Here is a 27,326-nt window from a genome sequence, read left to right as displayed (position 1 = left end):
GGAGTAACTATGAAGGACAACAGGAGGATGAAGGTTAATTTAAATTGGAGAGAACTTTAAGGTCAGATTAAAAATAAAGATTTGTCTTTTACCTTCCTCAGCAGGTCTGCATGACTCTGAACCAGCTCTGTGTACTTCTCCTTCAGTTTGGTGTAGCGCTGCTCGTTGGCCTGAGCCTTTTCTGGTTAGGAAAAACAGTGAACACGCAGTCATTATTCATGCTTCAGCTTGAGATTAATAATTCAACTTGGTTTATTTGGTTTGATGACTGTAGTCAAAACTTAGCTGGGCCAAACAGACAGAAAGTCAATTTAACAAAGGTGCAGAAAGACAAATAAGAAGAAGACAACAGGCCTTCACTTGGTACACTTACATCAAGTAAGATAAAGTCAATTTATTGTTTCAGTCAGACTACTTCTGGACTTTTAAAATGCATGCAAACATGTTAATCCATATAAAATGGTACTAAAACAGACTTCTCTAAGTCAGACAAATACATCTTATTAATGTAGTTGGACATCAAGTTTCTCTTGCATATATACACATTAATTGTATTCTGAACATCCTCTGCAGTCTCAGCGCTGGGCTTTGACCCTTTATCACCTTAAGTTAGAGGTATGGCATTGATTTACACCAAGAGTTAAGTGGAGATTACATACAAAATACACAGGGCTGTAAAGTTTGTTCATTGTTTCAACATTTGACATACAACCAGTGAGCTGTATGCTAACTTTTAAAAAGTCAACAGGAAGACAGTCCAGAGGAACTTTTTTAAAGGGGGTATATCCACATCTGCACATCTACTGTGGCAGAAGCAGTCATATAACCAGCAATAAATAAAATCTCTTGCTCTGCATATATACTAGGACAAGAACAGAAGTCCAGTTAGACATCCAAATCTAGCGATAACTCCGGCTTGTTTATTCTGTACATGTAAAAGGACAGAGTGTGTTTTAAGTCCAAAGATTAAAGTTGTCCCCTGTTTTGACAGATTAAGCATTAGACATTATGGTACTGAATAAAAATAAATTTAAAAAACAAAGCCTTAATAATTACAGACTATTCTTTTAAAATCATATTCTTGCATTATAATAATCATATAATTAGAACTTAACTTAATAGGTCATGGTGCATCCTGGAAAAGAAGAAAAGTGCATAAAGACTGGTCTTACTCTCTATCTCAGTCAGGCTCCGCTGCTCTTTCTCTGTGTCCTCTCTGACCCTTCGTAGGTCATCCAACTCCGCCTTCAAGAACTCGCTCTCTCCTGCAGCCTGCAGCCTCAGGTGGCTTTGCTCTGCAAGCTCCGCCTCCAGCTCACTGACACGCCCCCGCAGCGCCTGGCACAAGCGGCCACTCTTGGGGCAGACAAAAGCAAATTATGGAGAGACCGCTGATTCACTCAGCACTGGGAATTCTGACAATGAAAGTAATGAAATTTGAAAGAACTTGATGAGAAATCCGTGGGTTGCTTTCTCTTTACCTCCAGTCTGAAGGACTCCAGCTCGTCTTTGAGGGCCTGAATCTCTCGCGTCAGCTGTTCAATCAGAAGGTCCCTGATGATTACAGACAAAATAGCAATCAAAGTAAAAATCAGCTTTTAAAAAATGTATAGTCACTCATGATTCTGAACAAACAAACAAATTCAAATTTTAAACGATCAAACCGAAAACTCTCACTTAGAAGACAGAAAAAATCAGAACTGTTTAAAGGATGTCTGTGGTGATGATGATAATTTTGGGTGTAATAGAAAAAGATTAACGAATTGTTTTAAATAATAATAATAAAAGAAACAGGCCTTACTTGTCGTCCTTTCTCATTCCATTCTGACTGTTGAAGTTAAAGGGGTCTATCGCAGCTGAGGTGCCAAACAGGTCGTCAAATTTTGTCTCCACAGCAGCCTGAAAGTTAACCGAAAAACCTTGAAAACGTTGTTGTTCTTGTTAAAAAAAAAAAAACACAAAAAAAACATAAATAACAACCTTTTATGTTGTTTTTCTTAGCTGACATTTATATACAAGTACTTTTACTTCTATTTAAGTAAATTTTGACTTAATTACAACACTACAATAAACCAACTGTCTTTAGAAGTCTTCCAAAAACCTAATGGAAATATTTAACAAGGGCATCCCATTCATGTCTATACTGCTGGCAGCTTATTCCATCTTTAATCTTCTTCATGTAGCTCTTTGAACGGTTCTCCTCCTCAAACTACTCCCACAAACACAACATCCCTCATAGATGTTTGGCAGATTTTACAACACACATGTTTGCCATTGGAGCACTAACACACGAAACAAGTTGAGCTGCATTTAGTAAGATGCCACTCAGGGATACCGTTCTTATTTATTTTAGTTACCGGCAGAACGGGGACGTCTGTATCCACCAAGTCGTCTGTCTCCACCACGTGCTCTGACTCCGGGGATGACGACTCGGCGGGGATCACAACCACAGGGCTGATGTGCTCTGACAGAGCTGATGCACGCAGGAAGTTAGGAGGGTTCTGAAAGAATCATAAAGCCCTAGTATCAGACACTTTGTTTTTATCAATGATTTTTGTGAACTTCTGTCAACATCAGAACAGTTTGGGGGAAAGTGTCCTGAAATATAAGCTCCCCTTCAGCAATTTTAACATGGATAAACTGACAATGGGATTTAAAAACTGAAATTAGTTTAACAAACTGCGGAGGAAAGAGGCGTATAAATGAAATGGGTGCTGTGCACTTTTTTGTCACATGGAGCTCCTTTAATTACCAATTCTGGTTTGCATAAATATATGAAAATGCAATTCACCCTTCAGGCCACTTGAAGATTTAAGTGAGATCTGTTTTTTACTTCGCTTCACCCTGCACAGTAGAAACTGGTCGACATTTGCTCATAATTATAAGTTGTGGTGCTTATATAAGCATATGTCCATATATGCTGGATTTTTAAATGAATGACCTGACCTAATAAGGAGTTTAGCTACCCTGCCACAAAGAACACCTCAAATTCTCCTTTTTCTTACAATACAAAATCCTAATATGCATGCAGCTCACATGTAGATGCACAGAGATACCACCATGTTATGTAGCTTAAATGAAAGATCAAAAATATACGATGTAAGATACAGGCATCAAACTATGACAATGATAAAAGGGGCTACTCTATAATGAATGAAGGCATAGGTAATTAAAACTGGAAAAAACTGTCATTCATCAACCTGGTATAAAAAATATAAAACTACGTAATGGTGGTCCTCACCTCTGGCAACTGTGGGATCTGAATAAGCCTCTTGAAATACTGCAGGTTACTGGAGCGATAGAAGAGACTCTTTAGCCTGAAACAGAGAGAGAGGTGGAGAGGACAGACAAGCAGAGTGAGAGGGACAGACTTTGAACATCCATACATAGCATGAACATATTTCTAAGCAATTAACACTGTGACTGGCTTTGTTTCTGCTGTCTGAGCTTAACTACAGAGAACTTCATACTTCTTGAACTGTTCCTGGAAGCGATCTCTGTGACCCTGAAGAGTGTCAGCTGGAAGGCCTGAAAACACAAACAGAACAACAAACACAGAGTCAGAGCTGGGACACTAAAGCTGTGCAGGTATTCCCTGTCTATATGATGTTTGACTTGGATGATGGGGTTTTGTGCCTGAATATATCAAAGGCTTCTTGTCAAAAATGAGAAAAGCCTTTTTGAAAGGGAACTGCACGCATGTTTGAGTTCATCAGGTGTGGCTTTGAAGGTTTCAGGAGCCAAAGGGAATGAAAAAGTCTTTAAATTGGGGAGGATCATGTCATCTTTGAATCTTTAAAGTGAAGTATAACCTCTCTTAAGTATTCACACTGTAGTTCTTTACTGCAGGACCTTTAGGGGCAAAAGCTAATCATATACAGGTATGTCTCAGAAAGTTAGAATATCATGAAAAAGCTCGATATTTTTTGTCACTCTTTTCTGAAAGTGAAACTTATATTATATAGACTCATTACACATAGAGTGAAATATTTTAAGCCTTTATTTCTTGAAATGTTGATAATTATGGCTTACAGATAACAAAGCCCAAAATTCAGTGTCTCAAAAAATTAGAATATAACATAAGATCAATTAAAAAAGGATGTTTTAAACAGAAATGTCAGGCTTTTGAAAAGTATGTTCATTTCTATGCCTTCAATACTTCGTTGGGCCTCCTTTTGCGTGAATTACTGCATCAATGCGGCATGGCATGGAGGCGATCAGCCTGTGGCACTGCTCAGGTGTAATGGAAACCCAGGTTGCTTTGATAGCAGCCTTCAGGTTGTCTGCATTGTTGGGTCTCTTGTCTCTCATTTTCCTCTTGACAATACCCCATAGATTCTCTATGGGGTTCAGGTCAGGCCAGTTTGTTGGCCAATCAAGAACAGTAACACCATGGTCATTGAACCAGCTTTTGGTACCTTTGCCAGTGTGGGCAGGTGCCAAGTCCTGCTGGAAAATGAAATCAGCATCTCCATAAAGCTTGTCAGCAGAAGGAAGCATGAAGTGCTCTATAATGTCCTGGTAGATGGCTGCGTTGACTGTGGACTTCAGAAAACACAGTGCCTCTCCACTTAGGCACAGAATCCACATTGCTTAGAGTCCAGTGTGAAGTTTCCACAGTCAGTGATAATTTGGGCTGCCATGGCATCTGCTGGTGTTGGTCCACTGTATATTAAATATATATGTAGTCTGGCCCATTATAAACTCTTTAAAGTCTTAAATTTAACTCTTAAATGACTTTAATTACACTATTTTTTCTGTATTTTACCTTATTATAGAACTGTGATTTTACCTGAACAACCTGGTTGTAGATCTATTCTCTTGTTGTTCTTTCCAATAAGGACATATATATTACAGTACAACTCTTCAGTAGCTACTCAGTACTTAAAGTAAACTTTAAATTAGACACTTTTTACTTTTACTTCAGTAGATTTATACACCAGTACATTTACTTGGACTTCCGTGCATTTTAACCTGAGTAACTGTACTTTTATTTGATTACAATAGTTGTGTACTTTTTCCACATCTGGTTCAGGGTTACATTCACATACTGTGTATGTCGGGTGCAGATTTGACAAAGAAGCATAAATCAGGCTTAATATGTAAACCCATCACATTCCCAGACCCCTGTAATGGTGTTTCCCCACTAGACATTTCCATGCCACGCAGAGAAGCTGCTCAGCCTAACCACTTCTTCTGCTTTCTTGTTATTTTTATTCAATGAGTCTCTTCAACAAAAGTTGCCTTCTAACAGGTGTATTTTAGTAAACAGTAACCCAGTGCTTTCATGTCATGGACAAACTTCAAATAATGTGGGAGACAAGCTGTTTAAAAGTGGAGTCCCTGGTTTGCACTGTGAGCAAACCAAGAGAGCTACTTTTAACAGCTTTTCTCCCTTATTTTGTGAAATTCATCCATGGCATGAAAAGAGGGCTGCTTACGGAGTGCAGTTTTTTAATCGAGTCCTTCAAAGCAAGAAGTAAGAAGCAAAGATTCTTCACAAGTCATCTTTTGTTACTGCATTTATTGAGAGCCTTGTGGTTGCAGAATGTACATACTGTGAATTTAAATTACTTCATGACTATTTGTCTTTGTATGGTTTACCAAACACATATATTAAAAAGTATTCTATCTGTGTCTCTGCAAAATTTTACAGTGAGTTTTCTCTACCAGGATGTGCTGTTATAACATCTCGTGTGTTTGTGAGACACTCACAGGAATGCAGCTTGAACAGCAGCTTGACAGTGTAGTCGTACAGGTGGCTGCAGTCCAGGATGACCTGAATGAGGGGGGCCAGGCGACACTGACCTGCTGCTGTCACTGACACTGACCGAGACATGTCGAGAGAGCTGAACACTGGGAAGACAGGGAGAGAAAAACACACATAAAACATCAACAGAAGCCATCACTGGATCAGTAGATGCCAACATCAGGACAGATTAGTGATTAATCATGCAAACACAGTGAGGCGGACATAAATTTTTCATCATTAATCAATCAAGCCATGCTGCCTGTTTCAGTATGAGGCGGTAAAGTAAACAGCTTATTTAAAATTTAAAGTAATACACAGCTCACTCCTACTTCTTAAAACAGACAGGAAAAGGGAAGTAGCACCCTGAACACTGACAGGATTGTCTTAACCCCTCTTTGCTTCCATCATTATGCCTCTCTTTCATGCATCACCACCACCTCAGAAGCAGGCCCAGAGAGCCTGTGTTCACTGCAGAGGTGTGGTTTCCTGCACAGCTAAAAAATATACACTCCCACAAACACCCGCATTCAGACACCCCAAACTTGGCCTCTTTAACTTTTGGATGACGTGATGCAGCAGACCAGAGGAGGAAGCTGAAGGGCTTCTAGATTTGTGGGTGTGAGTGCTGTGTATTCAAATAGAAAGCTGTCCTCTATATGTAGAAGTAGGGCCTTGTAAGTTTTAATAAAAAGGAAGAGATAACATGGGACGCAGAATAAATGGAAACACGCACAGAAGCTCAGCTGTAATTTCCTTCTCATTAATGAAAGGGGGCATGCAGTTTTCCATCATTTCTTCTGAGCTCCTGGTCACATCCCAGACGTCTATTTTTAGTCCTGTCCGTGCTCTCAGATCAAGACATTAACCCAGTATGACTCACCCACACAACAACAGAGCTACAGCCCAGTGTGTAACCACTAATAGTGTTTGAGCAGACCGAGTCAGACGAGGAGGAGCCCTGATGACATTGCAGATATAATCTACTGCAACTATTTCTGTGCACCATTATGTGTCAGACACCTATCAGTCACACAGTGTCATCCAGTCTGTCCATCAGAGTGTGAAGTTGTGTGCACCCACCTGTGTTTGTCATCATGCTCAGATAAGCACAGAGTGGAATAACTCACCACCAAGGAAGAGGTTGAGCTCACACTCCAGGTAGTCGAACATCTCCACTGTCAGCTGGAAGCTGAAGAGGGAAAGATTGAGAGGAGAACACTTTACCAAGATTATCAGCATGCAGTTCAGTTTTTACGGGATCAAAAAGTGCAGGCTAAACGATCCCTTGTTAAAAAGGCTTCTGAAAAAAAGAGTATAAAAATAAATCCCCCAAATAAATCACACCTGTAACTACATTATTGAGCATTTTCAGACGTGAAAATTAATCTCATCGGTTGTAAAAGCAGTAACACATTTTCAATACAATACAGTGATGTTCCCCTTTATTTTTGCCTTTTCTTTACTGTAAGCAAAATACTTTTGATTCTTTAGCTCCCTGAAAGTGTTACAAATCTCACAAACTGAGAAGGTAAAAAATTAACCGTACAGCTCACACATAAATAAGGCTATAATAACTAATGAAATGTTTCCAGAATCAGAGTTAAGAATGGAGAAGCAGCTCCTAGTTTCTACACTCCTCACTTGTGAAGCAAGCTGCCGGTGTATATGAGGCTTTCTCAGCCCGTGTAAAACACGTCTTTAAACATGTTTTACTTATCGCTGCTTTCCCAAAAGCTCAATTAATGGCTTTTTTGGACCTGATATCTTCATAGAATTGGCATTTTAATGTCATATTTCAAATAACATGGCTCTTAAATTCTTTTTTAAACAATTTTGAGTGTTTATTATGACTGTGCCTTTATAATAGACTTTTTTCACCTTGCTTTATAAGGAATTTGGGGGGCAACTTGCAAAAAATAGAAAAAGGAGGGTAACCTTTGGTGTTGAAGCCATTACAGCTGCTAACTGAAGCAGTCCAAAACTAAACTGATGGAAGGAGATTAAAACATGCACAGCTATAGCTGAAATTAAGACTTTGCTTTTACATTTGACCTTATTTTTGCTCTCAATCAGATAAATATTTATGACAGCTTTTGCTTTGGCCTTTTGCTTTTATGGCAGTGTCAAGATTAAGCCTTATTAAAAAATGAAAATACCTCCTGGAGTAGTCTGCATCTAGGGGTGGGCAATATGAAAACAGAAATATATCAGGATTTTTTATGGCCTGACTATGATCTTGATTTTATCATATGTTTTTCATTCAATTTCTAAGACTAGTTTCTGAGGTAATGACCAGAAAAAAACAAACACATTCCCCATAACATTTTTTGCTGAAATACTGTGCTTGCACAGTATCTTTTTCTTCTGCAACAACCTGTTGGCCAGACGAAATATTTCAAAATTTGCTATGTCATAGTTGGCACCATAAGGTAAGGGGTCTGGAGGTCTTCTAACAGAATATTTAAGGACCAAACATTTATTTTCCTGCATTATGATCTATTTTGTGGAGCCAATTTCTGCATTTACAGCACTTATTCAAAATTATGATTTGTGTGTCTTCTTTTGTGTTTTTAAATATATTTAGGTATTTATCAGGCACATTTTAATACCTTGGTTTTCATTTGAAAGTATAGTTGTAGATCAAGAAGACTGGCTGTGGGGTTTCCTGTGGTAGTGTAAGTCAGAGAAATGTTATAAGCAAGGGCTCCCCATGAGCCTGATGACTCTGTATCTCTGCTTATCCACCAGAGCATTCATGGGATGTCAGGTTCACTTCATTAGTCTTAGTCGACTGATGGACGACCCAAAAATGCAACTAGCTTTGGCCACTGCCTGTACAGAGGCATAAAGATACAATTTGTTTATGAATATTTAGTTTAAATGTCTGCCAGTTAAAATTTAAACAGCTTTCAGGGAGTATGTTGTGCTTAAAATACCCATCTGACAGTTCTAAAATTATCATCAAGATTAAAATCTTGAATGAATGCCAGCTCTGGTGAATCATTGTTCAATTATTTATCCACTTTGATGTCAGACTTTTATCATCACAGAGAAAAAAACACACTGAAGCTCTTTGCTGTCTGGGTCTGGCCAGCATGCTTACAAAAATCCCCAACAACAATCACAGAGTCAACAGGAGAGACAGCAGCACTCACAAATTGTTCACGTCATTCTCTCCTGCCTCGTCAAGCTGTCTGTTTGACATCTGCAGGTTGCCGGGGAAACGGGGATTCTGGAGAAGAAGAAAAGCAGGAGGAAGCTTGAATGAGACCTAAGGCTCATCAGAGATGAACACACGGCAATTTACAGGATGATATTCATCACAGGTAACATGCTTTTATACTTATATAAAGATACAGCTTTTTGCGAGGCCATCTAGCTCAATGTACTACTTAAATATTGAACATTTTGGAATACTTAAACTGGTACTCAAACACTGTATTCCTGTACGCTTTTAAGGTACTACTTTATTTTCATTTTCATACTGCTTAACATTTAAATTACAACCATATCTACAGTATTGTAGCAACTATTTCTATTTTAAATACTTGCAAAACATTTTTGCAGCATAGAGGCAGACAGACCCAGCTGTGAACAAAATCCCATGACAGTCTGGCTGCCGACCGTTCATCTCTGACAGCCACTCTCACAGACTATTCATCTGAGATGCTGTGTATCTCAGAACAGAACTGCCATGACAAGCCGGTACAATATATTTCCAGCTTAAGATGTGTTTTTTTTTTCCTTTGTATTAAACTTTCTGCATAAACAAAGTCTGGCAGTTACAGTCGTGAAATTACCACACTGCTAACGTTACAGACTAAAACACATTTCATAAATAAATCAGAGAGCAAGATCAGAGGTCATATCAGGGATTAGAAACAATTATATGACAAGTGGCTTGCTTTAGCTCTGTTAGCTTAGGTAATGTAGCTACCCGAGACACATAATTAAGGTTACTGCATAAGCCAATGTAGCTAAGTTAGCTTTAGCAATGTGAGCTTCAGTTAACGTAGTTACAGCTAACTTAGCCACATAGATAATGTAGATATGTAGCTTACATAGTTAGTTTGTGATCTTAGCTTTAGCTCTATTTGCTACATAGCTCTGTTAGCTACATAGCTCTGTTATCTTCGTAGCTTATGCAGTATAGGGAGCTGCGTTAACTACGCTTTCTGCATTACAATATTTTTATGGAGGACAAGCTTTATTCCAGTGACAGGACTGTTTACTTGGCTTTATTAAATGTTTTATAATTAATTTTTGCTATCCTGACCATTACCTTAACCCTTAGCCTTACCCTAAAAGGAAGTTTAAAACAATTTTATTTCAGAAGTTTAGCGTGTATTTCCGTTATGAGATAAATGGTGTGTCAGATAAATGGTTTGGGAGAGTGGCAGTCAGAGATGGACGGCCTAAAGCCAGATCCTTCCCAACAAAACAGCAACATATTTTCTTTTGAGCATATTTGTCAGAAATCAGTTGCTTAACTACAAATCAAGCACATATTAAGCGACATTAACAGTGTATTTCTGGTGAGTTCATACATTTCTGTCTAGTATGCATCCCCTTTTAAATCTGTTTCGGTTTCTATCAAAGTCTGTATGAAATATTTTTGTCCGTGGCTGCCAAATTCTCAACCAGGGTCACACAGCGGGAATTTCTTACTTTGTTTCGGCCAGTCTGGCACTGAGCAGGTGTTCAGTGAATTTTTAGAGGTTGTGCTGATGAAGGAAACTATGGCAGACATAAATAATTTACTACTGAAGCTTGAACAAAAAATATGAAGTGGCACGTTGTACAACACAAACAAACGGAAATATGTAAGATTGAAAAATAAGCTTATGTGCTCCAAAGTTCCTGAAAGATGATGAATTTCAGACCCTGGCATTTGAAAAATATGCCATGATCTGAATCAAGCTTTTCACAAAAAAACAGTGTTGATCAGAGCAGCTTAAAGAGAAGGATCTGAATATCACCTCTACTGCTACAGGTGGGTAAGTTTTAAAAATGCATGCTTCAGGCAAATGTTTGGACTTTGACTACTACTGTGCATTCTTTTATTTTTTTTCATTCCAGGCCGATAAAAACAACCTCTGGCTCTGAATCGAACAGGCAGTCAATTAGTTGCAGTAGCACAGATCTCTGAAAAAACTGGCAATGCTTTTCAGGGCACAAAACAATTTGTGGGATTCTACTGCCACTAATATGAGGGAAGGGAGCATTTTTATGAAAAGGTTTTAAAGGATTGTCATTGTCTTGACATTAAAAACTAGCCAGGAAGAGAGTCTTTCAGCAGATAAGCTTTGAAGGTTAAAAGTGAATACAAGTCTGTTTACAAGAGTTGATTTATCATTAATTGACCTTTATATGTTGTGTGACTAATGGGGTTTACTTCTTTTTCTGTTTGGTTATTTATAACATTGTGTAACGCTTTAAAATCTTCCTGTTTTCTGGTGCATGAGCAGAAAAAACATCTAATCTAGCAAAAATGGGTAAAGTTGATCAATGTTTCATGTGCCACAGAGTCACATTATTACTTTGATTCTCCAGTTACCTCTTGGCGAACTGCCCATCACCCTCGGGAGCAACACCTAACCACATCACCCTTTGATAGCATCAGCTCTGCCTCTCTGCCCCTGCACTGCTCTGCTTTGCTGTCTCATAAAAAGGCTACATTACAGATTCTTGAGAGGCCATTAACGTACACTCCAGAATTTTCTATTCCCTTCTGCAGAGACACACTCACACTAAAAGGAGAGCCTGAAACAAAGATAATGAGTGTTGAGGGAGTCTGCTGCTCACTGAGTTTTTATAGGCCAGGCCAACTCACTTTGATGTGAAACTCCATTTTGGTGATGAGCAGTTTGAGGTAGATGCTGCACAGCTTCCCATAGCCTTCACTCAGGTGACCCTGGAGGGGGGGGGAGAGAGAGAGAGAGAGAGAGAGAGAGAGAGAGAGAGAGAGAGAGAAGGCAAGAGAGAGATGTGATCAAAGTACAAAAACATCTCTTCCTTCCTGAAGGATTTGCAGATTTCAGATCACAGAGGAAACAAACCATTTGGCATTTTCAGGAAACTTGAAGTGGCACTTTGGCTGGAGGCAGCATAAAATAAACACGGTGAAAGTGAGAAAAGACTGAGCACAAGGCAAATTTATTTTAGCAACCAAAATATTCTCTCCTACTCCTGCCTTGCACTTGCTTTCTCCAAAACATGCCTCTGTTCACTCTGTGTGGTAATGTCCCCATTCTAAATAGTGGACAAAGTTGAAGTGAGCAGTAATTTGGCCAATTGCTTCTCACTTCCCGTTTTCTTGAGTCAGGGGATGTGGATGGTGATGACAAAACAGGAAACAAAGACTACAGCTCTCATCAGAAAGACCAAACTTCCTCTATCCTCCTGCCTGGTGACATCAACAAAAACAAAGTGATAAAAAAGCTCTGTGAATAAGGAGCAAAGAAGAATCTCCACCCAAACTAATGTTGCTTAAGATATAACTGAGTCAGAGTGAGTGTTCAGATTCTGTGGTGCAATGCAGAGTAAAACACACGAGTTACACAATAAAGCCTGCAAATTTCATCGTGGGTGTGTGACAATACTGTGAACACTCTTGGTCTTGAATATTACAATCAATGAGACTCACTAGAATGTAAGTCATAATAAAGAAGCTGGTAAATCAACTTCTGCAGTAATACTGTCAGTTATAGTGCTTTTACACATACACAACACTTCTGAAAATTCCTGCAATATTTAGAGGTTGAGCTGCATGTCTGAATGGAAACGGTCAAAGTTTAAATTAAAAAATTAACTGGAATTTTTACTGTTACCTCCCTTTGTAAATATTTATGTGCACAGTCAGAGTGAGCTTATGTGCAAATGCAGCAGGAAATATTCAGGAGAAATCACCACAAGAAGTGGGACAAGCTGATGATTAAGCTTTTATCCTGGGACCAGTGCAAACAGTGCAACCTCCATGTACATAATGACACTAATCTTTAATATGCTTTCGAAAATCAAATCTATTTGCATTTCATATGTCCCAACTTTATGGAAACAGTGTTGTATAAAGACTAATAAAGGTAAAGAATAAAGATAAAGACTAGATTTGTAAATCACTGTTTCAGAATAAAAAGCAGAATAAAGAAGTAGGTCATTAAGTTGCAGTGGTTTGAACTCATGACTACAAGTTGTTACATGACCAGATAAAAATGATAATTTGTGTACTTACCCACATCCTGCTCATATCGGTTAGATCAGCCTTATTCCTCATGGAGTCTTTTATCACCTGCAGGGATAGCACGAGGAAACAAAGAGGAAGGGGACCAGGCAAGGAGGGGGAGAACACTTCATGAAACAGCACTTTTTGGGGTTTTATTCCCTAAATGTAGATTACGTGTGACATAAGCTGAAGAATAAATCACTCACTTAAAGTGTACAGGGTTATAGGCTGAATATAACAAGAAAGAAGATGTTTTTGCATACGTTTGGATGCCCGTCTCGCAGCAGCTTGTGAAAGACGTGGCAAAACTTCCAGCAGAGCACGGCGTTGCTGGACAGAGGAAGCCGGTTGACTGCTGCCCAAAAGGTGTGGGCGCCTTTCTCATGATGGGTACCCAAGATGCAGGGTGATGGGATGGTCAAGGATAATAGCTCATCTTAGAGTTGTGTATCTCTGATTGCTTGAGAGGGATGCAAAACTTAAGAGTAGTCTCTTTCTTGACCAAAAGCAATGCAAAAACACATAATGTCAAAATATTTCCTAGCTATTTAATTAGAAAGTTCCATCACAACTTGACTAAAAATTGTTGTTTTTCCTGGTGCAAAAGGACACTTGCAGGCCGGAAATCCCCTTAGGCTATTGACAATAAAACACAGCCTGCTTGAAAACAACACAGTTAAACTACATTGTTTTTACAGCAGATTACACAATAATGGCCACATTTGCATCAGTCTGTAAAATCAGTAAAAGCTCTTCATAAAATTAAACAACCAGACCAATATTTTTTTTGTTGTTAACAAACTCCTCAGACTCTGAACAGCTGCAGTCTGCTTTGTCTCACACAAGACTAAATTAGCTCAGCAGCAGAGCCACGCATAGATGATGAGGTTACACTAAGTTTGTTGTTTTCTTCATGCACTTAAATAACCCTCCAGCTATGGGGGAACAGCTTTACACAAACACACACCAAAAAGAGGACAAACACACTTCCTTTCCTTGTGCATGCTCACACACAGACAATATGAGGATATTCCTGGCATGCTTCTCTTTGACAGCGACCTCCTGTGTGTTGATGGCCTTATTGATGCTGACAGCCTGTGAAGCAGAGGAGAGGGAGAGGATGAGCAGAGGAGAGGGAGAAAGAGGAAGAGAAGAGAGACCACATATCAGCCCACAGCCTTTATCACAGCGCTTACAGAGAGAAAATACAAGAAAACATCAAGTGTGAAGTGTTTCATTTTAAACTTTGGCACCCTTCCACCTTTTCAGAAAGTCGCTTTTTCCTTCTTAACCACCTGGGGAATGAGAAGCAGAAGTGAATCTGTTAAAGGTTGAATGACCCACTTTCTACAGAGTTGATATTCAAGGCAGGAGCTGAGAGGGCTGAAATCCTCTCCGCTTTTCAGGAGCTCTGCAGAGGTAAACACCTGTCTCATGATGTGACACATATGCCATCACATTGCTCAGTATTGGTTTAAGGAGCCAATCATTGAGATCACAGTTGGCATAGGGCATAAAGACTCAAAAGAAGCAGCACTGACTATTGCTCATGTGTGGATCAGGATAGTATGCGTGTGTGCTCTGAAATCTACTCAGGAATGTTGGCCATGCTGAGCTGAACACTTTCCAACATCAGCTCAAATTCAAGTATCATCTAACCTCCATTACAGAAACACCAGAGAAGCATCTCAACCTCCCAGTTATACATGCAGCTTCTGAACAGACACAGTTAAGTTTTAGACTTTGATCAAAACTTTAAGACATCATACTACTGTCTGATAAACAGACTGAAATAAAGCCACCAGAAGTGATACTCTGTGTTAGCTGCTTCTGAGGCCACAACACCGACCTTGACGTTCCTCTGTGCTCATTCCTAATTGTAAATTTTTTGGGGTGAATGCTTTTTTTCAAAGTGGGGAAAAAATGCAGTTTAAGAAAAATGAACCATCAACTATGCTATAAAAGCTGTTTTGAAGGAGTGGGACTCATGTTCATGGTTCAGACAAGCCCATTATAGTTCACACTTTACAGGAGTTATTTAATTGTGGATTAAGTGCATTGATTATAACACTTGTCTACAATTACAAATTTTAAAAGCAGAAAAAGGTCCCTTTTAGGGTTTGGTATAAAAACGTATAATATTTTAAATTATTTGATGTGTAGTAGTTTACACACTGGAGAAACAGCTCATTGGTGCCTTGTTGACAGTAACAATTACACTAGGCTTAAAACGCAGTCCTGGAACTACTGCTAAGGTTTAAAAATGTTCTCATATTTATTATAATGTCATAATTGCGTTTTACTATGGGATTACTATATTTTGTATGACATGGTCAAGTTTTATAGTTTAAAGATATTTTTTGTTGATATGTCCTCGTCAGTTTTATTTATGTGGCGCTGGATTAGTATGTTTTTTTACAGAGCACTTTTCATAAGGAGCAGGTAGAGACTGTAGGCTGCTCTTTATAAATACAAACATTAGCTAGCATCCTCGTGCCCTTTCTCTTAGTAGAGGTGGCTCTTCTTCTGATAGTCAGGAGTATTGTTTAAGGTGCAGCAGCTTATATTTCACACTTAGTTCATATTATAACATGGTTACTATTTACCTGGAGTTGACACCACATTATTCACTGAATTGATTTGAACTTTGATGTGGGTTGTATAAACTGTGTTTTATGTTGCACATCTGGTACTGCGAGCTTACCTGAGTCATCTCCACCTAGCATGTTTCAAATGAGCTGTGAGCTTGTTCTAACTTTTGTAAGGGAATAAGTTTGACGCATGTCAGCATCTAAAACATGTCAGTGTTTTTTAATCTAACCTTTTCAGCGCCGTTTTTTATCGATCCTTTCCTTTATCTTATCCTCTTGACTTTTACTGGGCGGAGGGATTTACCATTTTTAAGGCACTAATGTTATGCTTATGTTGTAAGTCAGATGGACACAGACAGACCTACTGATGGAGCAAATTGGCTGTCAGCTCGAGAGGGATACAGAGATGTCGAGAGATTCAGAAAGAGATAGGGCCGCAGAAAGAGAGAGAGAAGTTGAGAGGGAAAACGCTACTCAGATAAGAAAGAGTTTGTGACCATTCCTTGCGAGTGGAAACTATATTAAATATTTACTATAACAGGCCCTTACGGCCCTTTAAGCAGCCTGACCCACTGGGAATTCTGCTGGTTCTCCAGATTAGCCACTCAGGGCCTGCGAAGCTCTGTTAGCAACTATATGGAGCTAATGTGACAAGCAGGCTGCAGTAAAGCAGGTCAAATATTCTTCCAATATTAAGTATTTTCAAATGGCAACATTTTGCACAGCACAAATTACAGCAGATATTTAGGAGAAAAGCTGTTTTAAAGCTATGCTAGCAACTTCATAAAGCTAATAGTGTGTCCCAAATCGCATTTTCAATGTGTAAGTGTGCACAGGGCTTTCACACAGAGATGTATGTAATGTAGTATACAACTAATAAATCGTAGGGGTGCACCGATCGATTGGCCAAAATCGGTATTGGTGCTGATTTCCTTAATTTTAGGAGATCGGCGATCGGCCGATCCTTGTAAATAAGATTGGTGGATAAGATCGGTTTCATATGCCTCTACCTACTAAAATGTGAAAAATGAAAGACTAAAGGAACTGATATAATCTAGTAGTTTGGACAGCAATGCTTTAAACGTTTCATTTATATTTGAGAGAACTACCTCATGTGCAGTTAAAACAAGTTTGTATTGTTTCACAGGTACTGTTCAATGTTATTCAATAAAATAAGATTGGAACATTGAAGGTGTATGCTGTCAGTTATAAAAAAAAAATAAAAATCGGTATCGGCCAAAATCAGAATCGGCAGGTCAGGATTTTTAAAGATCGGTGATCGGCCAGAAAATTGCAATCGGTGCACCCCTAATAAATCATGAATCAATCCATCTCCTTCAGTCTTAAAAAACATGCAGTCTGTGTCAGCCTTTCTTTTTGAACCATGTGTTTGTGGAGCTGAGGTGATGAAGCGGATGTGCTGCTGTGTGTCTTTTTTAGGCTGTTCCTCTCTGCTCTAAAGAGGTGTGTTCAGTGTACCATATTTAACTCATTTACTGCATCGCTTTGCTAAAATTATAGATAGATCATGAACGAGACTAGATAAAACCTATTATATGGCTGACAGCAATTATCTGGGATGGTTGTTGAAATGCCTGACTAAAATGTGTGCTCTGGCAGAGTGATGTTGTCATGATTGTTAGTAGTTTATTATTTTTAGCCAAAGGTATAATGAGTGGTTACTGAAATGTAAAAACCTAGGCCTACATGTTGCACTCTCTCTCTCTCTGTCTCCTTCTGTGTGAGGAGCTACTGGAAAAGAGCAAGAAGTCTTCCTCTGCACAAGACAAGCTGTGGCTGTGGCTCTGTGCCCTGATTTCAACAAGAACTGCGCCTAGGTTGGAGAACACAGCAGCGGTCCTACCGCAACATCCAAGCTAACAGCTAACGCAGGTAACTTAGTAAACGGGATGAGCCCACCACCATGATCAGAAAGTCATGCCGATACAGACCAGGAGTGAAGAGAGAAAATTTTTTCTGTCACAGAAAGCTTTCAGTGTTGCTCTCTGCACGTTTGGATTCAGACATGTTGTCTGGTTCAGACAGAAGCTCCGCTGAGGCTCGGTCAGCTAATGACAGGCCTGCTAGTCCTTAGCTGGGACACAACAACTCATTAGTTATATACAACTAACCCTCCCCCCATAACTATCACACTGTCATGCCAAAGCAGGGGGCAGAAGAGCAGCATCTTCATTTTCTTTTGCAGAAAGCTCTCCGTGTTGCTCTCACCACTAATTGTGATGAAGAAATGTGTTGGTCTGGCTACGGCAGAGCTAACGTTAGGCTAGTCTACAAGCATTCACACAACAAGTTACCTTTTCCCCCTCAATTATCACATAGTTATGCCAAAGCAGGTCAGTAGAGGAGTAAAAAAACATTTTTCCCTGAAACATGAAAAAGCTTATAGGGTTGTTTTATTCTTTGTCATACAGAAATGTGGCCCAGTTCTGGTTAAACAGAAGCTAAAGCTGTATCTGAGTATTTAGAGGAGTGGAGGCAGCCATTAAATGACTTTCAGCACGAGTAAACCCCGCCCATAGAGCAACTCTGTATGGATCAGCCATACATAAATGATGTTAACTAATGCCTAGTTAACACAGTGGAGGCAGCCATTAGTGACAGCATTCAGTCCAAGCAAACGCAACTCTGTATTATATGGCTCATACAAAAGCGGCACTCACTCAGATACTGACAGACAGACATACTCACTCAGACACAGACATTGCCATGTGTAAGGCTGACCTCAACGGTCAACCAAAAATGAGTGAAATTTGTATTTTAAACACCTATGTTAGTAATTTATATATATTTATATATATAATTTATATATATATTTCTCTCTTTTTCCCCAAATATCTTGCGGGCAGGATGGCACCTGCTGGTGGGCTAGAAGTGGTCCACGGGCCAGGAGTTTGACATCCCCGCTTTACACTGTGGAACCAAAGGAGTTTCCTTGATGGATTACCAACTCACAGGAACATAACTTATGAGGACCATGAATATCAAGCAGTGCAATGTGAATTTCTTATGTAAATGGGGAGACATTTTGCTTAAAAAATTAAACTGTTAGCCTTGTCAAAGTAAAAATGTCAAGAAACCCCCAAAGTTAGGGTGCTTTATCATCTTGGACCATTTCTGTATGTACTAAATTATAATTTTAATTATGCAACTGTTTTAGAAATATCAAAGTCCTTAACAAATATATACACATGATTATATGCAATATGTAATCGATCAAGGGTGTGTGAAGACATGAAAACACTGTGTGATAAAATTTAAAAAAAAAAGAAATAGGCAGTTAGCATTCCTTTAAAGGCAGCTAGTGTTTAAGCTGTTTCAGATGGCTTTTCAAACAAGCTGGCCTATCACATTGCAGGAAAGGAAAATGTAACCATAACATTTTCATCCCAGCACCTCAACTCAGAAACTTATTTTAATCTTTAAAATCCCCCATGCATTTTGTCACTATCACTTGCAAGGTATCGTGACCTGGAGAGTGTCAGCTAGTTTCAGTAGAGGAGTGGAGGACTGTTTCAAAATCTCACTTCCCACAGATGTCCTGAGTTGGCTCCTCCTCTTCCAGTATATGAGCTGTCAGTACAGGAAGTTCACTAAAAGAGCCACTGGATGAAGTGGGGAGGGCCAGGATGTGTGGGGAGGGAAGAAGGGGAAACAGCTCAAAAGTATTGGTATCAATGTCAGTTAAATAAGACAAACTCAACCTCTTAAAGTTATCAAATCACTGAGGGGTCTGATAACTTGGTTCAGTTTGTCAATTATCTCTTTAAAACACTTAAAGAAAACTTTATTCAAATTTGGCACCAATGTTAAACCTGACTCAAGGATTAAACCCATTAAATTCTGGAGCTCATATGTCAAAGGTAAACCCCTCATAAGTCAAAAGTCACCACACTTGGTTTAACCCCTTGCTTTCCAAATAATTCTTGTGAACCTGATATCTTTGGAAAGCTTAGAATAATTTTCTTCTAACTTTGCATGAATGTCTACTCTGACTTAAGGATGAACTGATTAGATTTTAGAGGTCAAAAGTCATGGTAATCGTGGTTGGCCCTTGTTTATGAAATATACAGCATATGAATCACACTTCCACAGAAACCAACCCAGTCCTTCTTCATAACCTGTAACTATACTTTCATTGTCCACCAACTGGAAACCTCACAGAGGCTATTAACTACTAGGTGGTAGTTTTAGTTGTCCAGCAGACATAGACAAGACATGGATGATGTTATTCTTAATTGTACACGGCTACTGGATCATCACAGTGTACTTTAATAGAATCATAGGTGCCACTGACTCTTTTGAATATAAAGTGTCTTTAAATTCAGGTGACTAACTATTTTATTCTAAAAAAAATTACTGTTCAAATACCAGCTGAAAGCACAGACAAAGTCAAGATCAGAGAAAAAACAATCCGCATTATTGAGCTCCTGTCTTGCCTTAACAGACTAAACAATAACCTACCTCCTACTCACAACACTGGGCAGAAAATACAACCACTGTGTAATCATTAGCAGCTTGAGCAAATCGAGGAACACGAGTTTTGTGTTCACTAAAATCTAATTTTCCAGTGACACTCTGGAGGGAGGAGGAATGAAGAGCTGGTTGAGGTTTCGACATATCTCACATTAACTTCCACATTTATCCATCTGTGTTCAGCTTGTAATCCTGAAGATGATGAGGAAACACCACAGAAGATCACTGACTACACTCCCTCTCCTGTCATTAAACATGCAGGATGTTGATTAAACATGGTCACAGAGGCAACACCTGTCCTGTTGCATCAGCAGCTAACCCAAGCCAAGACTCTGGCTCTGGGTGTGTGTATGAGTCTGTACTATAAAGGTCAAACCCAGCAGGGCTTATACTGTCCTGTCCACACTGTGTAGAAAGAGCTGAAATAAAAAGAGACTATGACTAAGGACATAATTGTACCTGCTTTCTGTTTCCTTCATGCTGAGAAAACCGATTTTACAGCTCCTGATAAAAGATCTAGTCTGCCTCCAGTACTATCAAAGATATCAGTGTTTATAACAGTTAACATACCATAGTAATTTCCTTATTTAGTACCACTGAAAAGACTTTTTAAAACAAATACCTACACAGCAAAATTAAACATTAAGGCTGCTCTACTATGGCAAAAAACATAATCACAATTATATTGATAGGTATTGAGATCCTGATTATGAAACACTTGATTTTACAACATCTGCATCAAATGCATTTATCAAACTGATGAACTCAACACTTTTAAAAACAAGCAATTAAAGGAAATTAATTACTGGATTTAAAATAATACTATTATAATATAATCTTGCAAAGCAGATGGATACGCCAGTTTCCTTGTTTTTCACTGGCGAATCCATCTTACAAAGCTCCCATCTGAACCGTTTGGACCCGGTTAGAAAGTGACAGGACCAATCAGCGATGAGGGGCAGTGCTTTCAGGTGCAGCAGAGTTGTGATGTAAACAAGCAGCAGCAAGAGCTGGTGCAGCTATGGAGGAAGAGATTAGTGTGGATGCTGCTAAAGCGCCAATTTTTTTAGAACTTGACATTTCTTCGTTGAAAGAAGAACAAAAAACAGCAGTAAATTGTTTTCTTTTCAAACACGACAAAAGTCAAGTACTTTCATGTCTATAGTTGCCATGTGCGTTATTCCTCACTAGCTGCGCACGTGCAGCTTGATAGTGGCTATGTCACATTTTGTTGCTCTGTTTGGCCTGTAGAGATGTGACAGACAGAACGTTCACCCAATCACACTGAAGAGTTTTTTTCAAAGCCTCTGCCTTCTCTCAGATGTTTCCTATTGAAGCTTTCCCAGATGGATGTGTGAAACAAATCCATCTAGCGTGTCAGGTTAATTATAATATGCATCAGGTATAAAAAAATGTTTTGTCCATTTACTCCCGATGCCATTCTAATGCTTGTGCCAAACATTGTGAGCATGACTGTATGCATAAATACAAGCCTACAAGTTTAATTTTCCCATTCAAAACTGCAAATTTAGGAGCTGATTCCCACTCATATTAACTTTGCTTGTTATTTATTGTTTTTGATGTGAAAGGCATTTTTGGCAAGGTGCTGCTATTTACATGCAGCTGACATCTTTTCACACAAACATACTGACTTGATTTACACTATTAGCAATTTTAACAAAACAAATACTTGGTCCTTCCCTACACTTTCTCATTTTTTTCAATTACATTCTTTCAATGTTATAGCATCTGCCGATTTGTTTTTTAAGAGAGGGGAAGTAATATATGTGCTAATTCCTCTCACTAACCTGGCTGCTCTTTTTTCAGAGAAAAAAAATGTAGTTGTTATGATTTATCAGTGGTCCTTCAGTCAGGATGCCTATTCATAATCTTATGTATGATATCAGCTGTTGTTTTAGTAAGCGATGCATACAGATCTCACAAAAAGCAAGCTCATCCCTTTGAAACCATCTTTTTAAAGATTGTCATGCCATGTCATACTGCTGCTGTTTTACCTCCTGTCACTCAAACACAAAAATCAAAGCATGACTGAGAAACTCCCTGTGCCACTGGTTCCCACATGAGGATGACCCAATTAGCCCACAGTGAGACTTTGTACTTTGTGTTTGGTTGAATGAGAGTGCCAGCTGCCTAGGACTCCTGGCATTGGCCGCTGGCATCGATGCATCAATGGCCTATTGGCTCCTTGCAATGCAACTATACAGACCAGCTGACATACTGAAATGATAAAAAATTAAATCACAGGTAAGAAGTAGGTAATTCTGATGATTCAGATGGAACATAAGCTGCTACAGAGTCTTTACTGAACAGACTCAGTTGGAAAGAAACCTACGTCATAGTATCCACAGCAGCACAGATGCTTTCCTGTACGATTCCACAACCCTTTCATCTTTCCATTACTTTTAATACTTTACCTGGCAAGTATGGTAAGGGTTTAAATAATTATCTTCCACATGAACACAGAAATCCTTTGGTATCTACAGAAACATCTTTGTTTTCTTCACAGCTTTGCTTACGAACAAAGTGTTATTGATACAGTGTTGAAAGCATGTTAAGTCAGGCCTGGCAACCCTTAATCAGCCCTTCTGTAGAAAGCAGGGCATTGATATGCTGATCATAGCCTGGCTGTGTCCACTGAAGGGTCAGTGCACAGAGCCCAGAGAGAGGAAGCATCTTCTGCCCGCTAAATGAAACAGCCATCATTCAACAATAGAAGTATTTCAATTCAAGTATGAGAAACGTTATGATGACTGCCTATTGCACAAGATCAGGTACTTATGCTGCGTTCGATTGTACTCAGAACTTGGAAAGATCCAGGTCGGAAATTCTGACTTCCAAGGTAAATGCATTTCATTGCATAAGCCCGGAAGACATGGCCGGCTGCAGTAAGCTGATGTTTGTTTTGATGTTTTACGAGGATCAAAAATCACTGTTGGGGAAATATATTAGCCACTTGAGGGAGAAAGAGAAAGAGAAACGTCATATGCTGTAAGTATGACTTGAATGCATCAGCGAGGGGAATCCTGCATGCATCATTGAACTTATACAGGCATCAAAGCGAGCTGTGCAGAGGCCTGTACTGTAGTTACACAAATGCTAAATTAGACGACACATGAAAGTAAAAGTTGAGGAGAAAGTGACTCTCACGGTGTGCAACGCTATTTTGCTATGTCATTCTGACCGACTCAGGCTGCTTGGATCCTACCCGAATTCCCGAGTCGGAGTCCCAAGCTCAAGGGCACTTTTCCAATTTGGAGGACGGATTTATCTGAGTTCCGAGTACAATCGAATGCAGCATAAACACAAGAGATCTGATATCAGGACTCAGTATCACAAAATGAGGTCAACTTGGCTTCACCTGGAACTACTTTGTGGTGCTCTAAAGCTGCAACCTACACATTAAACCCCCATGCACTAGACTGCCACCATGCATGTATGCTATGGCTGCTACCAGTAACTAATATTTTAGAGAAACAAAGGCATACTGATTAGTATTTTCCCAATACAGCCCCACATTTCTGATTAAATGTAGTGTCTAAGCTGTAAGGCAGTCAAACATCACTCAATGGGGCTATGGTTAATGGGCCTGTCCCTGCTCTACTGCCTGAATGTAAACCAGTGTAATTTTGCAGAAAAAAAAAAGCTGTTAAAGTGCAGTCACAGTCATTGCTAGTCAAAATACCAATATGTAAGCAGTGATATTCAACACAAGATGATGACTGGCTACAATATAGAGCAGTGGTTTCTGGTCTAGCCTCAGGACCCACCAGTTTCTTCAATGACAAATTGAGACCCAAGTTAAACAAAAAAAGTAAAACAGAATCAATAATGCAGGTTTATTTAAAAATTAATGTTGCAGTTTGGATCTTGGATGGACTGAAGAAAGAGACAGGACTCCTCAGAGAATTGCCACCATATTATGGTGGGGAGTTTGTGTGTCCCAGTGAACACGGGAGCAATGTTGTTGGGGGCTTAATGCCCATGGTAGGTTCTCCCTACCATGGCAAGGCAAATTGGTCCCAGGGGAGGGTCCAGATGAATGAGTATGTTTGTCTGTCGTTACCTGAATGAGTGACGCTTTTGTATGACCCATGTAATACAGAGTTGCGTTTGCTTGGACTGAATGCTGTCACTAATGGCTGCCTCCACTGTGTTAACTAGGCACAACGAATCAAAACAGCCCTCATGAAGCAGAGCCAATGGTATGGAGTCACCTTGCCCGGAATATGGACACCGGGTGGAGGAAAGCTTTGACTGCTGTGGGGGCATATGTGCCTAACAGCAATTCAGAGTGCCAGGCCTTCTTGGAGTCTCTGAGTGATGTCCTGTAAAGGATGCCTCCTGGGAACTCAACTGTCATACTGGGAGACTTCAGCACCCATGTGGGCAATGACGGAGACACCTGGAGGGGGGTGATTGGGAGGCACAGCCTGCCTAATCTGAACCAGAGCGGTGCTTTGTTATTGGACTCCTGTGCTAGTCATGGACTGTCCATAACGAACACCATCACCAACACAAGGATGCTCATAAGTGCACTTGGGACCAGAGCACCCTAGACCAAAGATCGATGATAGACTTTGTTGTTGTTTCGTCAGATATGTGGCCGTGTGTTTTGGACACTCAGGTGAAGAGAGGAGCAGAGCTGTCAATTGTTCACCAACTGGTGGTGAGTTGGATCAGATGGTGTAGAGGCTGCCGGACAGACCCGGTAAACTTAAATGTGTAGTGCAGGTGAACTGGGAATGTCTGGTAGAAGCCCCTGTAAGTGAGGTCTTTAACTCCCACCTCTGGAAGAACTTCTTGTGCATCTCAGATGCGCCAGGTATAGATAAGATTCGACCCGAGATGCTGAAGGCACTGGATATTGTTTGGCTGTCATGGCTGACACGCCTCTGCAATGTCACACGGAGGTCTGGGACAGTGCCTGTGGAATGGCAGGCTGGGGTGATGGTTCCCATTTTTAAAAAAGGGTACCAGAGGGTGTGTTCCAAGTATCAGGATTTCACACTACTCAGCCTCCCAGGAAAAGTGTACTCTAGGATGCTGGAAAGAAGGCTCCGTCCTATGGTTGAACCTGAGATTCAGGAGGAAAAATGCAGATTCCATCCTGGTCATGGGACAGTAGACCAGCTCTTTACTCTCGCAGGGTTCCTTGAGGAAGCATGTTGCATTGTTAATATTGTGACATCAATGATCACAACAGTAACAAGAAGTCTGGTTAAAGACATTGACAGCAGCAAGAAAAGACCACAAAGAGACTATTTCCAAAGTTAAGAGAAAAAAGTGTGAAGTGAAAAATACATCAGCCCTGCACTTAACCTTGTTAGGTCATTCAACTAGCATAATACTTTTATTGTCAAAATAAACCAGTCATCACTTACTATATTGTGATGTTATTGTGAACATAAGCCACATATTTCAAGTTGTTAATTAGCTTGAAAATTTCCATCCCTTATCAGAACATCTGACTCACTTCCACACTGTCCTTGCATCTCTTCTGAGCAATACTCAAGAAAATATGAGTAAAGCACACCTTCGTCAATCCATTTCCTTGATAACTCTAGAGATATTTCAACCCCAAGTGGTCACTCAAATATGGCTGCAGAGAAAGACAGCTCTCTTGGCTATTTTTATCTCAGCTGTGGCACAATTTAAGTCAAAATTATTGGCGGAACAAACCCACAGTCAGTACTGTTCAATCTTGAGAAAGTGACTGTGGAAAACCTCAGCAGAGCCAAAATGAAAAGGGGACAGAGTAAATTCGGAAACACTTGTTCTCACTGGATTTAAATTCTCATGGTCAAGGAGGCGGAGGAGGAATCCTTGTAGGACCCTGATGATTTAGTGCCGGAGAGGAGTTATTAATCTCAGTAAGAGCAGAGTAATTATATGGCCCAAGTCCTTTAGGTCTGGAGGGAGGATGACAGTGAGCTGGGAGGACTCTTCATAGTCAGCAAGTCTTCTAAGCTTCGTATTCAAACAGCAATTCTAACTTGGTTTGGTGTCAATCTTCTTACGAAGAGAAAAGCTTAATGTTAACTTCCAGTGTAAGTGTTGAATCATAAAGCCTTTAGTCTGAAGAGCTCTGAGCTAATTTTAGGCCATGAAGCCAAATGATACAAGACAAGGCACAGCAATCTGTAGGTTTTCCAATGTTTCTGCAATATTTTCAGTGATCCAAAGAGGAATCTATTTCCATTTTCTGTTATATTTAACAAATCATGCTCTGATTAACCAACATTGCATTAAATTGAGCAGATTTTCCACACAGTAATTGAAAAAGAAAGCACAAAATTGCACATTTCTTACATATCACCTTATTTCAAACACCTACCCTAATTAACATAAATAAAAGATAGTCATCTTGTTTAATGTTCGATGTCAGTTGAGTTTCTCCACTGAGGTTAAATAAAATGGTAGTTTTAATGTTAACTCTACAGATGAGACCAGCTACTCAATCATGGTAGTGTTTAGTAGAGGAAAACAACCAGGGAGGACTGGTTGACTGAAAACAGCATCTACACAGCTGTATGTGAATGCAGTAATGTTGTAATGCTGAGGTACAGCGGGGAAGTAATGGTCATCTTGGCTGATGTGCTGGGGGAGGAGTTACTGGTGGCAGAGAAGGAGGTGGTGGTGGTTGGGATAGAGGCACTCAGTCAGGCTTCCTGTCTTGGCACACCCTGCACTGCCCATTTCCTGCCTGCCTGCTGAAAAATGCCCTATTCCAGCCCCCCTCTGGCTGAAAACCTAGCTCAGTCGACCGAAACAGTGCCCGAGACGGTCAGTCAGGCCGAACGTTTCATTCCTTCATCCCTCTCACATTTCCTGACAGTCTCTTCCAGGTGACTTTCAAGGAAAACATTGTTTTCATCAATCTGCTGGGACTTATTTTTCATAGCTCTGTCTCTTAATTACAAAAGAAAAAGATGCACTTGACTATGTGTATTGCTATGTCCAAAGTGGCACTGCTTAAAATATGGAACCAGGAAGGTGATGTTCTAATCTTTAGGTCTATTATCACTGGAGATGCAATATATTGTACAAAATAATAGTTGACTTTCAGGTTTGACCAACAGATCTACATCAGCTGAAGTCTGACATAGATCTGTTATCTGAAGTCAGTACAAATCTAATATCATGTATCCCTTATTAACACTTACCATTTAGTTTGACAAATGTCTTTTGCTGTTTTACCTATCTTATGATCTTGATGGTTTCCTGTCTCTAGTTGCACATTTCAGAC

At 39.7% G+C, this 27,326-nt stretch overlaps 1 protein-coding gene across 3 annotated transcripts in view; it reads right to left on the bottom strand.

Moving 5' to 3' along the window:
* Positions 1-27,326, bottom strand: part of hip1 (huntingtin interacting protein 1) — a 69,984-nt gene that overhangs the window by 21,839 nt on the left and 20,819 nt on the right. For all 3 annotated transcript variants that reach the window (XM_041803788.1, XM_041803797.1, XM_041803805.1), the window contains exons 2-15: positions 14,006-14,069; positions 13,238-13,380; positions 12,984-13,040; positions 11,586-11,666; positions 8,908-8,984; positions 6,880-6,941; positions 5,716-5,856; positions 3,471-3,528; positions 3,242-3,317; positions 2,358-2,501; positions 1,802-1,899; positions 1,482-1,554; positions 1,173-1,356; positions 93-181 (exon numbers count right to left, since the gene is read on the bottom strand). In XM_041803788.1, coding sequence (XP_041659722.1) covers positions 93-181; positions 1,173-1,356; positions 1,482-1,554; positions 1,802-1,899; positions 2,358-2,501; positions 3,242-3,317; positions 3,471-3,528; positions 5,716-5,856; positions 6,880-6,941; positions 8,908-8,984; positions 11,586-11,666; positions 12,984-13,040; positions 13,238-13,380; positions 14,006-14,069 — 1,347 coding nt within the window. The remainder of the gene's footprint in view (positions 1-92; positions 182-1,172; positions 1,357-1,481; positions 1,555-1,801; positions 1,900-2,357; positions 2,502-3,241; positions 3,318-3,470; positions 3,529-5,715; positions 5,857-6,879; positions 6,942-8,907; positions 8,985-11,585; positions 11,667-12,983; positions 13,041-13,237; positions 13,381-14,005; positions 14,070-27,326) is intronic.

The sequence above is a fragment of the Cheilinus undulatus genome, linkage group 2 (genome assembly GCF_018320785.1).
Source record: "Cheilinus undulatus linkage group 2, ASM1832078v1, whole genome shotgun sequence".
Lineage (NCBI taxonomy): Eukaryota > Metazoa > Chordata > Actinopteri > Labriformes > Labridae > Cheilinus > Cheilinus undulatus.
Note: the sequence above shows the minus strand (reverse complement) of the source record. Positions and strands in the feature narration are given on the sequence as shown.